Here is a 15,202-nt window from a genome sequence, read left to right as displayed (position 1 = left end):
ATGGACTTAGCAAATGTGATTAATTTTTCTATTGAAAAAAGTTTTTCAACATCTAATTCTACTTCAAAAGGGCTTACTTTACATATCGTGTATAGAGAAACGACTTTTGAAATATCTTATACCTGTGTTAATTATACTATTGCTTTCTTTGGAGGCATCAGGAATCTTGCGGCAACGGGTAAAAACATAAACGATCCGAAATACCATAGACCGACATATGCTGCTATCGGTCAATAAGCTTTGGCAGATTTTTTTCTGTTACATCTTTCATTTTTTGCCGGGCTCTGTTGAAAGCAGAGTTCTGGCTGTAGGCAGGCAAATCCCAATGTTACTATAAATAGCACAACTTCAAATATCAAAAAACCGAACTCCATCAAAGTAAAAGCTTCCGCTATACCAAAAAGTTACACAAAGAGCCACGTTTTGTCAAAAGTGTTGTTTTTTGTTTTTTTAATTTCGAGATAATCTAATAATATAATATAATAATCTTTTTTAGTTTTCTTATTAAATACGTGTTTTAAAAACAACACTATGCGCTTGAATTTCCATGATCTACTTTGCTGCGCATTGAAGAAATGGGGATTGAAATTATAACGCTTGTTGCAAAAGTCAAGGCAGCAACTGTTGAATTTTGTTCTACTAGACAGACATATTTTTGTTTATAGCCGCTTGCAAAATTTGGTCGCTCTCTGACGCTTTGCATTAAACGCACGAGAGAGAGAGAGAGAGAGAGAGAGAGAGAGAGAGAGAGAGAGAGAGAGAGAGAGATTTTAAGTCTTTAATGCACAAGACACGTCAAAGACCCCCGACTTTCAGTAATTCAATACTTTAATTTTGTTTTTCACAAACACTGTCCAATTATAGGAGAATGCTATATTAATTGAGCAGGTTACATGTTTGAGTTCTTACTTTCACGTGTGTTTACTGTCTTCTGTCAGATATTTGATAATTGTTTATCCCCTGCAAAGCAGACAACATCTAACTGTGTTTGTATTCACTTTAAACATGGATTTTTAGCGGTGTAGCTATAATTGTTTTAGATATACTTCTGACATTAGAAAGGACATACACGAAGTCTGTTTTTCTCACATTTAATAGCGTTTTATTGGTGACAATCTGTTCTACAATTACCCTGTTGCATGTTAAAAAGATAAGAACATTACAGAATTCTTTGTCTGTAACAGACCAATCGCAAAGAAGAATGAAAATTGTTGTCACTGTGATCATAAGTATATTTGCATTACTTCAATTGTTAATCATTGCATGGGAAATACTGAATATCTTATCAGATGAACTATTTTTTTTTTATTGGATGGATAAACTTTTCTTGTTATCCTTAAACAGTTTATTTAGGACTTTGCGTTGAATAATTTTTTGTGTACAGCATTACATGTATAATATTCTACATCCATGGTTATGTATCATATAATATTTTATAGTAGTTTATGATTTGCATCACACATTTTCCTTTGTTTTGTAAAAAAAGTAAAAAACAATGAAAACAAAAGTTTAAATAAAAGAAATATTCCTTATAATCTCATTTCCTTTATTTCATAACAGGAATAACGAACACAAATTATTCACATGTAGTAATGCATAATATATCCAGCATCATTTTTGTATTTTGTTCGAATAGAACTAAAAAGAAATATTTTGACAATTTAATATGTGTAATAGTTAGACCAAATGGTGAGCACATCAGATAAAAATTATTACCTAATATTTTGTTGACCTATGAAATTAATCAATAATTATACAATAATGGCTTTTTTATCCTTTTGTCGCATTTCTAAATACTTCATGGTTTGAGAAAGTAATACCATGAGTTTTAAAAAGTTTGTGATAACAAATTCGGGGATTAAATGTTGTGACACCTTTAATATTTCAATTATGAATTACAATCAATTTCCTAGAGAAATAGAGAGAACAGAACCTAATAAGTTGATGTAAATATTCTGTCGTATTTGTCACAATTTTTTTTTATTTTGTACAGCTTATCATACTGGAAATCATTTGTTTTGATTTTCAACATAAACAAAATAAAGTAAATTACGACATATATAGCTCTAATATTTTAATACCAGTGTAAGTCCGTACACTAAAAACCTCCCTTTTGTATAAAACATTGTACCTTGGGTTTGTCTAAATAGTTATTTTTCAGTCATATAACAACACATATATACAATTATACACAAACAAACTGACACCGTCTTTTAGTACTTTGATTTAAATTGAAGACCGAAATATTCCTTGTAGCAGACTCACATGACAAGGTATCCACAGTAGCACCAAAAAGTTAAAGGCATAGAAGATCGAACTTTAATGTTCACGTTGGTGCCTGTAATTTGAGATGTCAAACGATTTTGTGAAGTATTATATGTTCACTGTGTGTATATTATTTTCATTGATGTTCAACGCAAATGTTTTTTCCTTTAAATGTAGTATTGATCACTTAAAAACTCGTAAACTCCTTGTCTAGTTTTATATTTTAAACATAATTATTTTAAAATGTTAATGTATCTTTTTCTTCTTCTTCAGAATACTGAGTAGGGCTCTTCAAACAGGATTAACACGTATACAAAAAAGAGTTGTATTAAAAAAATTTAATGCGACTGAAAAACATTGAATGCCATCATATCTTGCTATTGTAGTCGCATTATAACATAACCTTGTTTGTAAATCAAGCCGTCTTCCTAGCTACTATTATGCAACATCAATAGATCGAGGTCAGTTCATGGAGCATCTTCTTATGATTGAGGTCAGTTCACCGAGGTCAACTGCATTACTGAATGAATCTTTCGATCGAAATTCTAACGCATGAGACAATATGTGCATTATTGAATTAATTAACAGGTCGAACTGTATTTATGTATGTTTGCATCTCTTAAGGTAAATGAATTGAAATAAAACTTCGTTAAATGTTATATAAATACTAAACCAAACTTCAAGTTTTTATAAGAACTACTTATGCAAGCGGAATGTGTGCGCACGTGGAAGCATTTGCTGGATGCCTCATATGGACACAACAGTGATCGGCCAAAGCCGAGCACAAAAACCTTGAAGAAATACAGGCTGTACTTATCAAACTATATCAATTAGTATTACAAAAGTAAATCGAATTATAATTGGTTTCAGTCATTCACCAATTTTTGGAGAAGCTTAGCTTTTTATGTTGGTCAGATGAAAGATGTCTCTTTTTAAAAGCACAAGCTTCCTATTGAAATAATGTGTACAAAACCACGTCGCCCTCAGGGATTTTCCTAGTTTGTGAAAACAACAACGTATTCATTCTATTTTATAATACCTTAATTATATTGCTTATGAGAATACGATACTGTTGTTTACAGCAAACCATAATTGTCAAAAAAGTAGCTGAAATATTTTAAAAATATTTACGCAGTAAACTAAGATTTTTTTTATATACATGTTGATATATGCTGTAATTATTCCTTGAATTATACGTACTACATGTGCATGTAATAATGAACCCTTTTGCGTTACATATTAAAGGCTTAAATCGAACCTTTTATAAACGGCTAAATGTATTGTACAAGAACTCCGTATTGAATATTAAGAACAATAGCTCTATTTAAAAAAAAACCCATAGCATAACTAGAAAAATGCCAACAATTTAATTGTTTAATACAACAATTAAAGGTGAAGGTATAAATATTTGGTGACAACAGCAGAGATATAGAAAGTGTTAAACATTTCTTTGGTGATTCATTGTTTTTATGGCTAGAATTAGCGCTAGAGTTGATTTTACATGTAAGATAAACAGGAAATAAGTTCTAGGTTTTTAAGATAAAAATACAGAGTTTATAACGGCAAAAATGCATTTATTATATTTTTTTTGCATTTATATAAGTAAATATAAATAATTGTTTCACTTCAACCAGATATGCTTTATATGGCTTATATAAGCGAATTCAAATTAACAAAAATATAGTGAAAAATTCATACAATGGACAAAAAAAATTAATAAAAAGAAAAATCCAAGACTTTAATTTAGGAACAATCCAAATTACATTGCAAAACAGACCCATTAATTAACAATATATTGGCGCGGTCTGTTAGCATAGGAGCATTATAGGTTTTAGTAAGGCGAAGAGAAGACCACCATGTTAATTTTGGCTATGCACATATTAATTGCATTATTCATATTTTGAAATTATCTATCTGTCAGTCTATCCCACTTAACAATCAACTTATTGTGCATTTTTTTAAATAAAATTTTTATTTTTATTTTGATTATGACCATTAATGATAAAAGTTCAAACGTGTAAAGGTTGAGAAAACCACATCAGAATTACCACCATGATTATTAACGGTAAGTAAAACAAGCCTTATGACATAAACCCATGAATTTAAAAGAGGGAAGTAAATTGAAATACACAGCCACATGACGTTGAAGGAAACTTTATATCATATAAGTCATATCACCCTATAAACGACACACATCCTTTTTTCGTAGGATCAGTGTTGCATTACTGGTCGTTTTTGTGGAAAATATAAAAGTTAGAGGATACTTCTATGCAAGACACTTTTATGGTTAATACATGTGTCAACTTAATCAGCAAATGTGAATTTCTCTATTGACGGAAAAAGTTTTTCCACATAACTTTCTATCTGCCACCAAGAGCATGGGCGACAATGGATTCGAAAGTAATTCATCTTCTAAAAGACTTACTCTCCATCTCACGTATAGTGAAACGAATTTTGAAATAACATTCACCTGTGTGACAATTACAATTGCGTTCTTTGGAGTCATCGGAAATCTTGCAGCTATCGGTAAAATCATATACGATCAGAAATACCATACACCGACATTTGCTGTGATCGGGCAGTTGGCTTTAGCAGATTTTCTATCAGTTATAACTACAACTTTTTACACAAAGACAAACATTTCGAAAATTTGGTTGCATATTTCATTCATCGTGAACACGAGTGTTTTTAGTTCTTACTTTCACGTGTGCTTTCTGTCCGTTGTCAGATATTTAATTACTGTTCATCCCCTACAAAGCAGACCACATCTCACTGTAACAGCGGTATGTTTGTGTTCACTCACAATATGGATATCAAGCGCTGTAATTGGAACGTGTTTTACTAAATTTTCGATATCAAATACATTTTCGGACAGTATTTTTATCATTATTCTCGATGTTGTTTTATTGTTGACAGTTTTTTTTATAATGATCCTTTTACATGTTAAGAAAATAAGATCACTACAGAGTTCATTGTCTGTTACAGAACAATCACAAAGAAGAGTGAATATTGTTGTCACTGTGATCATTAGTATATTTGCAATATTTCAATTGATTATAATTTCACTTGAAATACTAACAATCATATATTTTCAACTATTTTCAGATGAAATAGTAATCTATATCAATTACTTAACACTTTGTTATATGTTTATTGGATGCTTAAATTTTTCTTGCAATCCTTATATACTATTTTTTTTCACAATTTATCTAGGGCTTTGCGTTAAATATTCCGTTTTGTACAGCACCACATGTATAATATCCAACATCCATGGTTATGTGTTTATGTAATATTATATGGTAGGTTTTTTTTTTATTGTATCACAAGTATCCCGTGTATTTGAAAATAATATATCTATAAATATATCTTCAACATTTCATTTTCCTTTTTTCAGATCACGATTTCTTTGTAAACGCTCTATGATACCCATCCTCATTTATGCATTTTGTCTAAATTAAACTAGTACATCAAAGAAATATCTGGACAGTTTATTAATGTGTAACAAAGAGACCAATGTGGTGAGAACATCGCATAAAAAAATATATCGCCTAATATTTTAGTAACCAAATAACAATTAATCAATAATTATAAACCAATTATGTTTTCTTCTAGTTTTTAATTTCCGTTGTTACATTTCTAGAAATTGAAGGATTGATGAAATAATAACACAAGTATTCATTCGATTGTGGTGATAAATTTTCGTGACACCTCTCAAATAAGAGTGTAGCAGTTTAATTTTCAATTGATGGGTTTTTTTTTTTCAAAAGGGTATACGTTCCTTTGCAATTGACACCAGTGTCAATCTGAATCTAAGTAAAACCAAATCCAAATATAATTACAGACACATCGTTAAGCGCCTTTTATCGGTTGTCGTTAAAGAAACAGATTTACAAAATGGGAGTAAAGATGTCCATGTACGCTGTTACTATTTTACTGACTTTTAGAATGGTGTAATAAGTGTAGCGAGATAGCAATCAATGACTATCTCATTCGGACATCAATCTCAGCAACTGACGAACAAACACAGAATTTAAGTTTCATTTTATTGAGTCTGCATATCAAATCAAACTGAACAACAATAGGGTAACAAAAAAAATCCAGGCCTTTTAACCACCCTTAAATAACTTGATTTAAATATGACCCCTTAATTATAAACAACCAAGATGTGTGGTTATATAGTAAAACAGGGATAAATGAAGATTTAAAATAATTAGATTAAGATCTAATCCTGAAATGATCAGGATATGTGATCCTAAATAAACTTTCCAAACTGTTTCAAAAATTACAATTTCACTAATTAAAATTTTATCGAATTAATAATATTTATGTAGGCTCAATTAATTATCCTTTAGCAAAAATAAATATTTACCAAAATTTAAGATAAAGCCAAAAGAGACGTTAACCCGAAAATAAAAAAAGAGCAGACTGGCGATTTACGGAAAAATCGCCTCTTATATACACCCGTAAGAAATCTCACACAAAATCATATAGACCCTTACGGAGTATTACGGAGTAATTGGGAAAAAGTATACGAAAAATAGTTCCAATAAAATAATTAACTTTAAAATAAATATTTCATCATAAAATAACATAACTTTCATTCACACAACAACAATCAATGAATTAATTACCTTATAATGAGCCATTCTCACTGCCGGTAAAATATAGGCAGGCGTATAGATCTCAACGGCGGATCAAGAAAAAAACAACCCGGAAGTAAGGAGACGTATCCCACAATTCCATATTCATAAACAAAAATGTAAACAGAGAGAAGAAGACAGGCCGGGATGACAATAAAGAAACAAGAAAACGCATTTTATAGCGGGCGAAATATGCCATAACAAGTATGTACCGCAATAATATTACAATATAGGTGCGATATCGTAACTCTTCAGTTAACAGTAAAAGATTGCACATGTACGTTCGTTTGTGAAAGTAAAAATTGCACAAGTTCACAACACGTGTTTCAGTGACATGTACATGAGGAGAAGAAAATACACGGTACCTAGAACATATCTAAAATACTTGATACTCCAATTATGCTTTAAAAGCATACATAAGTTATAACACATAGAAAGATATATATATATTTAAAATTCTAATAACAAGGGGGTCATTTCAAAAGTAGATAAAAAATTGAAACATTACATATGTATTAGAAGTCTACTTGTATATCTAACCAAAAGAACAATAACACTAAAGGCAGTTTGGGGATGGGGAGCGATGCACTCCATTTGCAGCAAACATTTGGCAGGGAGGTACCCCCCCCCCCTCCCCAAGAAACCCCCAGAGTTTTAGACCCAAAATTGTATCGAAGTTTAATCCATTATACTTCCTTGGCTGATCTGTTCTTCATGTTAACCCCTTTAATGTTGTTACCACTCAAAATTTAGGGGAACCACCCCGGTTTCAATTTTCATTCTCCTTTTCTAAAATGTGTGATCTTGTGTAAAATATTTTCCACAAAAGAATTACATCTACAAAACTAGAGCAAAGCTCGTTGCAAAGCAACGAGTGGGTCTTCCGTTAATATCGGAAGTAAAGCTGGAAGTTCCTGTAAGAAGCAGAGCTCTTTAACCATTAACAAGAGTAACTAAAATAAAAAGATGAAAAAATCGAATATTCCTGGTACGACTTAACAAAATACGAATGATTTTAGGTACGACTTAACAAAAACCTTTTCGATTTTAAGAACGACTTAACAAAAAAAATCCGAATGTGTTCAAGTACGACTTACCAATTATTTTTGGTACGAGTTAACTTTACTTTGAACATTACGCTATTTCTTAAACCAAGGACGCAGAATCAAAGTTTCCGGAAAAATCTATTTTTAAACTCCGATATCTCTGTAATGCATCGTCCGATTTTCAAACGGATTTCAGTTTCGTATTCAGCATGACCAACTCTACAAACTTCGTAAACATTTGAAATTGAAACGAAAAATTCGAAAAATCGAAAATTTTAAAACACTTCCAGTTTGGACCGGAAGTGACGGAAACTAAAATCCAGCCTTATGTCCAAATAAAAACGATTAATGCTTCAACACAGAAAATTCCAAGTCTGTATCTTAAAGCGTTTTTGAAAAACACCCTGGACAAAATCACTTTTTTAAAATTTAAAAATTGACGTAACGTAGAAAGGAACGTGACGTTGTAGTTGTAAATTTAACATCTTGGGGGAACAATAATGCTTCATCATCCCTGAAAGTTTCATGTAAATACGTTGAAAACTTTTTGAGATATTAAGCTTTGAAAAAGTCAGAAAAATAAAGAAAAAGAAAAAAAATAATAATAACTAGAGCAAAGCTCGTTGCAAAGCAACGAGTGGGTCTTCCGTTAATGTCGAAAGTAAAGCTTGAAGTTCCTGTAAGAAGCAGAGCTTTTAAACCAATAACAGGAGTAACAAAAATAAAAAGATGAAAAAAATAGAATTATTCCTGGTACGACTTGACAAAATACGAATGATTTTAAGTTCGACTTAACAAAAACCTTTCCGATTTTAAGAACGACTGAACAAATAAAATCCGAATGTGTTCAAGTACGACTTAGCAATTATTTTTGGTACGAGTTAATTTTACTTTGAACATTACACTATTTTTTAAACCCAGGACGCGGAATCAAAATTTCTGGACATGCCTGCTTTTCCGTTATTAGAATATTTTTTTTAAAAATCAGAATACAACGTATATTCGGACGAAAGATTTTACAGAGAATATGACAAAATGTTTGAAAAACATGAACTGTTTTCATTAAAATTTGTGATATACAAAATGTACAGAATTTGCTAAACATTATGCATACCTTGTTTCTTCGATTGCGAAAAACCTTGGTTATAATCTTTTCAATAATAATCGTTGTTCAGTTTTTTTTAGCTAAATCTTATTGTACAGTCTCAGCTTTGAAATATTAAAAAATACTACGTTTTTAATTTCGTATTTAGCTAGATATGTTGTACAAATATTTCTTATTTATTAGGAAAATCTACATTGACTTTTTCTTTAATATTGGTTATAAAACCGCTGTTTTACAGAGTCCATAAAATATATTACATTAATCAAAACCGCATTTTTAGGACATATTGATTTATAGACTGTGTTTTTTCAAAGCGTCTTGTTTGAATTGGTTGTACCTTATTTGAATAATAACAAATGGTAATTACTAGTATATAAACATTCACGAAACTTGAGCTTAATATTGCTGTACTGGCTACCATCAATGAAGAGGCAACTTGTTGCCAATGCACATCTTTATTCAGTCATTGAAAAACTAGTATGATGATTTGTGACAATGGCATGATGATGTGACTTGATGGGACAACACGTGATGTGACTAGATGTGATTAACTGGAAAAACAAAGAAAAGTTTTGATGCTATGAATAAACAAACAAAACACACTCAACATATGACAAATATCACTCTAGTAAATATATATGCCCCGTGTTCTTGAAATGAATACTTTCACTTATGCTCTAGCAAATTAGCAAATATAACGAAACTCGTACTACTAGCAAATTACACAATTCAAAATGAATGACTATATATGTACGCCTATGGTAGAGTGCACAAAACATTGCATGCAAACAATGAAACCTTAAATTCCGATATATCATATAATAAAAACATGCTATGATACTTTAGCTTTAAATTTATATACACATTCTAGATATATCCCTTGTGCCAACATTCGAACATGTTATTTAAAATGCATCTTAACAGTTGAACACTTTTGTTTACACATTTATACCTATCGTTTATACATAACTTTTTGCACAACACTATACACAAGCAGATTCATGTAAAACTTACCAACTTAGAAGTTTTATCTCGTAGAAACAAACATAGTAAACATTGTAAATCTAAATGGTATTGAGCACAGGAAATAGGGAGAATCTAATCTGCTCGTGTCCCGCGAAAAATCCTAATAACAAAACAGAATCCATAAATCCGGAATATTCTAAAATTCAAACTCAATCCGGAAAAATGTGTATAATGTTAATGCTATAACAATTGCCTTGACAAAAATTGAAAATTGTCCAAATTTGACATGAATCTTAAGAATATGGTAAAAGTTTGTAAAATCGTGTTTTTAATAAAGTATTCTACTGTAATCATGCCAACTCATGCCAGTATGGATTTTCAAAGAAATAGAAATACACCCTCATGATAACTGTAAAAGGTAGAAAATCTTTTTGTGTGCGCTTCAATTGAATCAGAGATATAAACATGGTCTAAAGTTGTTCCACCCTCTGTTGTGAAAAAATTCACTATCTGCTTAAACCCGTTGTGCTCCATAAAAGTTTGTATAGGGCCAGATAACTTTGTATCTTCGTTGAAATCTCCTACGAAAATGCACATTTCGCATTGTAATCTTACGGTGTCTATTAAAGATTTCAGAGATTGCAAAAATATGGTAACGTTCAATGTAGGTGGCCGATAAACATTCACTATGGCTATGTTTTTTTTCAACAACTTGACAGCAATGCCTTCAATGTTTTCGATTGAATGATGAATTATCTGACTCTCATTGTTTTCTTTGATATAGAAAGCGACCCCACCTCCTTTTGAATTACGTAATGACCTCGTGTGTTGATCGTTGTTGCTATAAGCTTCTATTCTTGCAAGATGGCGAAATTGAAACCCATTCAAATGTAGATGAGCAGTTTCTTGATCAGATCTTAACCATGTTTCAGTTAAACAAACAATGTCCGCATTTGTGAATCTCCTGTCACATTTCATGTGGCAAAAGTTTTTATTCAGGCTTTGAATGTTATGAAGTACAACTATGGTGCTGTTGGAGTGAACTTCAAATGGTCTGTCAAGTTCCAGTTTTTTCATGTCTTTCATGGCTGATTTCACATCTGGATCAGCGTACAACTTTTTGGCTAACTTTGCTCTGTCGTTTGTTTCTATGAATAATCCATCTTTTGAAGTTACTCTCGTTAATGCAACATAGGCTTGGCCAGGAGCAAATGTTTTGTCAAGGTTGACAACAACTTTTTCAACAGTCATCCCTTGAACCTTGTGAGCTGTACAGGCCCATGATAGCTTTAATGGAAACTGCTGTCTAACAATAGCATTTGATTTCCTTACAAGAATTTCTTCTTGAATTCTTTCAATCAATACCATGTTTCCATTTTTAGTTCGCTTTCCCGTTTTTATACCGACGTTTTGACTGTCAAATATAACAGCTATAGCTGTAACGTTTGTTTTTTCTGCATCTCCGTATTGAAAGTGGGAAATGTATCCCATAACTCCATTGACTAAACCATCTTTGACATCGCAATTTCTCGTCAACATGACACGAGCATTAACTGCGAAGAGTAACGAGCTTGATAAACTGTCAGTTTTGGTTATGCACGGTTTATCTCTAAGGCAGAGTTTTCCTGAGGTTTTATCTTTTTGATAATCTTTTGCATCAATCTGTTTGAAATCTTTGCATTTCTTTTCTAGCATATTCAAATTGTAATTGTTTACCTCATCGTTAGTGGAGTATACGTGAAGAACATCTTCCGGACCATCTCTGATACAATCATTCACTGTGTCAAGTGTTTCATTTGCTAAAGGATCTTCTAAGGTTCTTGTGCGCAGCAAATTCAAAGCTCTTGCAAATGGAACATCATTGCGTTGACGCATAATTTCAGTCAATTCAACTTCTTGAAATAAATCTTGCCAATGGTCAATTGGATATGATGCATTGTCTTTATATAGTCTCTCATCTTTTCTTTGTTTTACTGGTGGTAGTTGGAAGAAATCACCGACTGCAAGCACACTAACGCCTCCAAATGGGTCTTTGCATTTTTTGATTTGCACTAGTCTTTCATGGATGTAGTATAAAAGTCTTTTGTACACCATCGATACTTCATCTATTACAAGAATTTGCAAGTCTGAGAGCTTCATTCTGATTTCACTTAAAGTTTGTTCTTTTAATGGTTCATATGGCAGTGGCAAGAACTTTGTCAAAGAAAAAACACTGTGAATTGTACTGCCACCAATGTTAAATGCAGCTGTGCCGGTAAAAGCTGTCAGCAACACTGATAAAGCCTCTGGTGACGACAATCTTTTAGAGAAAAGGCGTGATGCTTCGAAATTGATAGCTTTGACAATTTGGCTTTTTCCTGTTCCTGCACCTCCTGTTAAAAATATATGGAACGGAGCTGGGTTTTCATTTACTATTTTTCTGACACACCAGTCTCGCACAAAGTAGAACACGTTTTGTTGGATTTGATTCAAGTTTTGTACAATATTCAACATTTCTTCATTAGAGACGCAAAGTTGTTGTACTTGATACAACACATCAGCTTTGTTGAAATCGCTGTCAATATCTGGTATATTTTCTACAAGATCTTCGGGGGTTTTCTGTGTTGACTTCATCATGGCACATTCATCTCTATTTTTTTCTGTCTCGGGGCATAGATTTGCCCATGCATCTTCCGGTTCTCCTATGTTTTCATACAACTCTTGAGCTTCATCTATAACACTTTCATTCTGAGCAAAGCGAGCATGATTTGTTTCCACAATTATTTTTACTGCTGTTACAGATCTCGAGCCATGTAACTTCACAAATCCTTTTTCATAAAATGTTTCGTACAAATCAAAAGTTTCCGGTTTTAATTGTGTTTCATGCCGATAGGGAAGAAACAGCTGTAGTCGAGATTGATAAAATTTCTCAGATGTTTTTTCAGCGCTAAATCTTGGATACCTAACAACTGCCTGTTTTGTTCTCGTTCTCTTTTGAACATATCCCTTAGAATTTTGAAGTTCAAAGACATTTTCATTAACCCCTTTTGGAACTTGGGATTTGGCAAGGACGCGATAATCAGAGCAGAACTCGGCTAGACACATGTTGTTAAATATCTTGTTGTCTGGTCGGTTTTCGTACCTTTCGACAATGTTTGTCATGAAAATTTCGTCATCCTCGTCATTTTCGTCTTGTAAATCATCGTTAGCATCCTTTTGTTTTCGCTTCATTTGTGAAAGGGGTTTTGTCATTCGAGTAGGGTTTTCTCCAACTGGTATGAATATCACTTTCCTTGAAGCTTCTTTCATTCTTAGATTGCAAACTCTGTAGACGGCTTCTTGCGCAGTAACTTCTCTGTGCGTCAAATATGCAGATCCTATTTTTTTTAATGTTTGTTTGGCATCCAGATTTCCTTCTTGGGCTTCAACGTTTGTTTGTTTTAATAACATTCCCATTTCCCTTTCAGATTTAGAGATGTACGAGACGATGTATACGATGCAACTAAAAGGATCCAAAACATATTGTATATCCATATTTGCATCCCAACATTTAAGAAGACATGGGTTGTACTGATTTGTCCACAATTCATTTGGATGCCTTTTGAGGACAACTGTCAATTTTTCTGACAAAACATTCATTGCATTTTGGTATGTGTCTTGATTCAGAGAAAGATCCTCGAAAATATCTTCTGTTGTCTCATACCCATCACAATCAGTTTGAATCTTATTCCAAACACTCAATAAAATTTCTTTTGCTTGAGACTTGGTAAGATTTGAAGTAGAATTACGTTGGTGCACATCTTGAATTTCTGCAGTTTCATCTTCATCGTCATCATCATGCTTTTCTGTTATGAATGTACGCTGTGAGGGAGGTCTCGGGAAGTTAAATCTACATTCTTTTCCATTTTTCTTGCACGACTTTGAGTGCTTCTTACTGTGTTGTTGAACATCCAGTACAATTTTTCTTAGTTCAGAGTCTTCATTTTCAGTTGGCACAGCACATGTCACGTATCTGTCGATAAATTCTGTCACAGCTTCCTTACGATCAACATCTATTTTTGGTGCGTTTTCCACCCAAAATAAACAATGCATGTGTGGCGAACCTCTTTGTTGAAATTCAACTCTTTGAAAGAAATCGGCTATTTTCCCAATAGGTTCTGACGGTGAATGAATAACATCCCGCTGAAAGATACGAAATCTATGTTCAAACATTCTAGCCACTGTAACGGGATTGCTCCGCAAAATTTCATTTTTTTCTGTCCAGTCTAACAAATCCGGATTTCTTTCATCATTGAGTTGTTTGAGTAAAGAACTTATGGCATCATTCCATCTATATTCTGCTGAAGAAAACGAGCAAAACCATGTTGGAATTCCAAGCTGTCTAAGCATAGCAAATAGATCTTTCTGAGTTGCTGACCAGTATGCTGGTGTACCTCTTATCGGTTGCATAAATCTAATTGCTTCATCGTTCCTCAACAGTTTTGACAGAGTTTCTGGATTTCTAAGCATATCTGAATTGATAACGCTCCCCTTTTCATTTTTGGTGACCGTCTTTCGAACAGAAATCTGCGTTTTTTCAATTACTTGATTTAGTTCTGACATATACTGACTAAAGAAGATGTAGTTTGTATCTTTTGCAAATCTGTTATCTGCATTCATCAGCCTGTTATTGAAATATCGAGCAAGTGTCAATCTTTTATCTCTTTGTTGATCAAATGAGAATTGTCCTGATGGAAAATGGCAAGGGAATGTCTTTGCTTCGTTTCCTTGTTCTTGAAGCATCCGTACTGGATTATTTCCTTCTGCAGGGGCAATATTGAAGACATCATCAAAATAATGGTCCAAAACTTCTTGTGCAATATCTACAGGTTGGAGACAGCTGTCTACAGCTATTTGTATCTGTTCGGAATCTTCATTCGGTGTTTCTCCTTGAACTTGTTCAGTATCTTCATTTGATGTTTGAATTTCATCTCGTTCAGAATTTTCATTTGAAGTTTGAACTTCATCTTGTTCAGAACCTTCTACATTTTCATTACTCTCAATGTCTCTATTGATAGAGATTCCAGCATACCATTTGTTGTTTTGTTTTAAGTAGTCTAGTGCAGTGAGAACATGAGTTGGGTTTATGAATTGATATTCATAATAACTTTTGTAGCTCAGTTTCCTCTTTAATTTTACTCGAAGCAAAAGGTTTTCATCCT

General features: G+C 32.7%; 2 protein-coding genes and 1 pseudogene across 2 annotated transcripts; 2 read left to right on the top strand and 1 right to left on the bottom strand.

The window, feature by feature from the left end:
* Window positions 1-1,566, top strand: LOC128161094 (uncharacterized; annotated as a pseudogene).
* Window positions 1,567-4,317: 2,751 nt separating this feature from the next.
* LOC128161093 (delta-type opioid receptor-like) lies at window positions 4,318-5,555 on the top strand. Its single transcript, XM_052824336.1, has 2 exons — window positions 4,318-4,330; window positions 4,609-5,555. The coding sequence occupies exons 1-2, from the start codon at window positions 4,318-4,320 to the stop codon at window positions 5,553-5,555; spliced, it is 960 nt and encodes a 319-aa protein (XP_052680296.1).
* A 2,896-nt stretch (window positions 5,556-8,451) lies between these two features.
* Window positions 8,452-14,543, bottom strand: LOC128158385 (uncharacterized). Its single transcript, XM_052821176.1, has 2 exons — window positions 10,071-14,543; window positions 8,452-9,607 (listed from the first exon to the last, which is right to left on the bottom strand). Exon 1 carries the CDS (start codon window positions 14,508-14,510, stop codon window positions 10,401-10,403), a length of 4,110 nt encoding a protein of 1,369 aa, XP_052677136.1. The 5' UTR covers window positions 14,511-14,543; the 3' UTR covers window positions 8,452-9,607; window positions 10,071-10,400.
* Between the last annotated feature and the right edge of the window lie 659 nt (window positions 14,544-15,202).

This window comes from Crassostrea angulata, chromosome 8 (assembly GCF_025612915.1).
Source record: "Crassostrea angulata isolate pt1a10 chromosome 8, ASM2561291v2, whole genome shotgun sequence".
NCBI lineage: Eukaryota > Metazoa > Mollusca > Bivalvia > Ostreida > Ostreidae > Magallana > Magallana angulata.
This window is presented reverse-complemented; position numbering and strand designations above follow the sequence as displayed.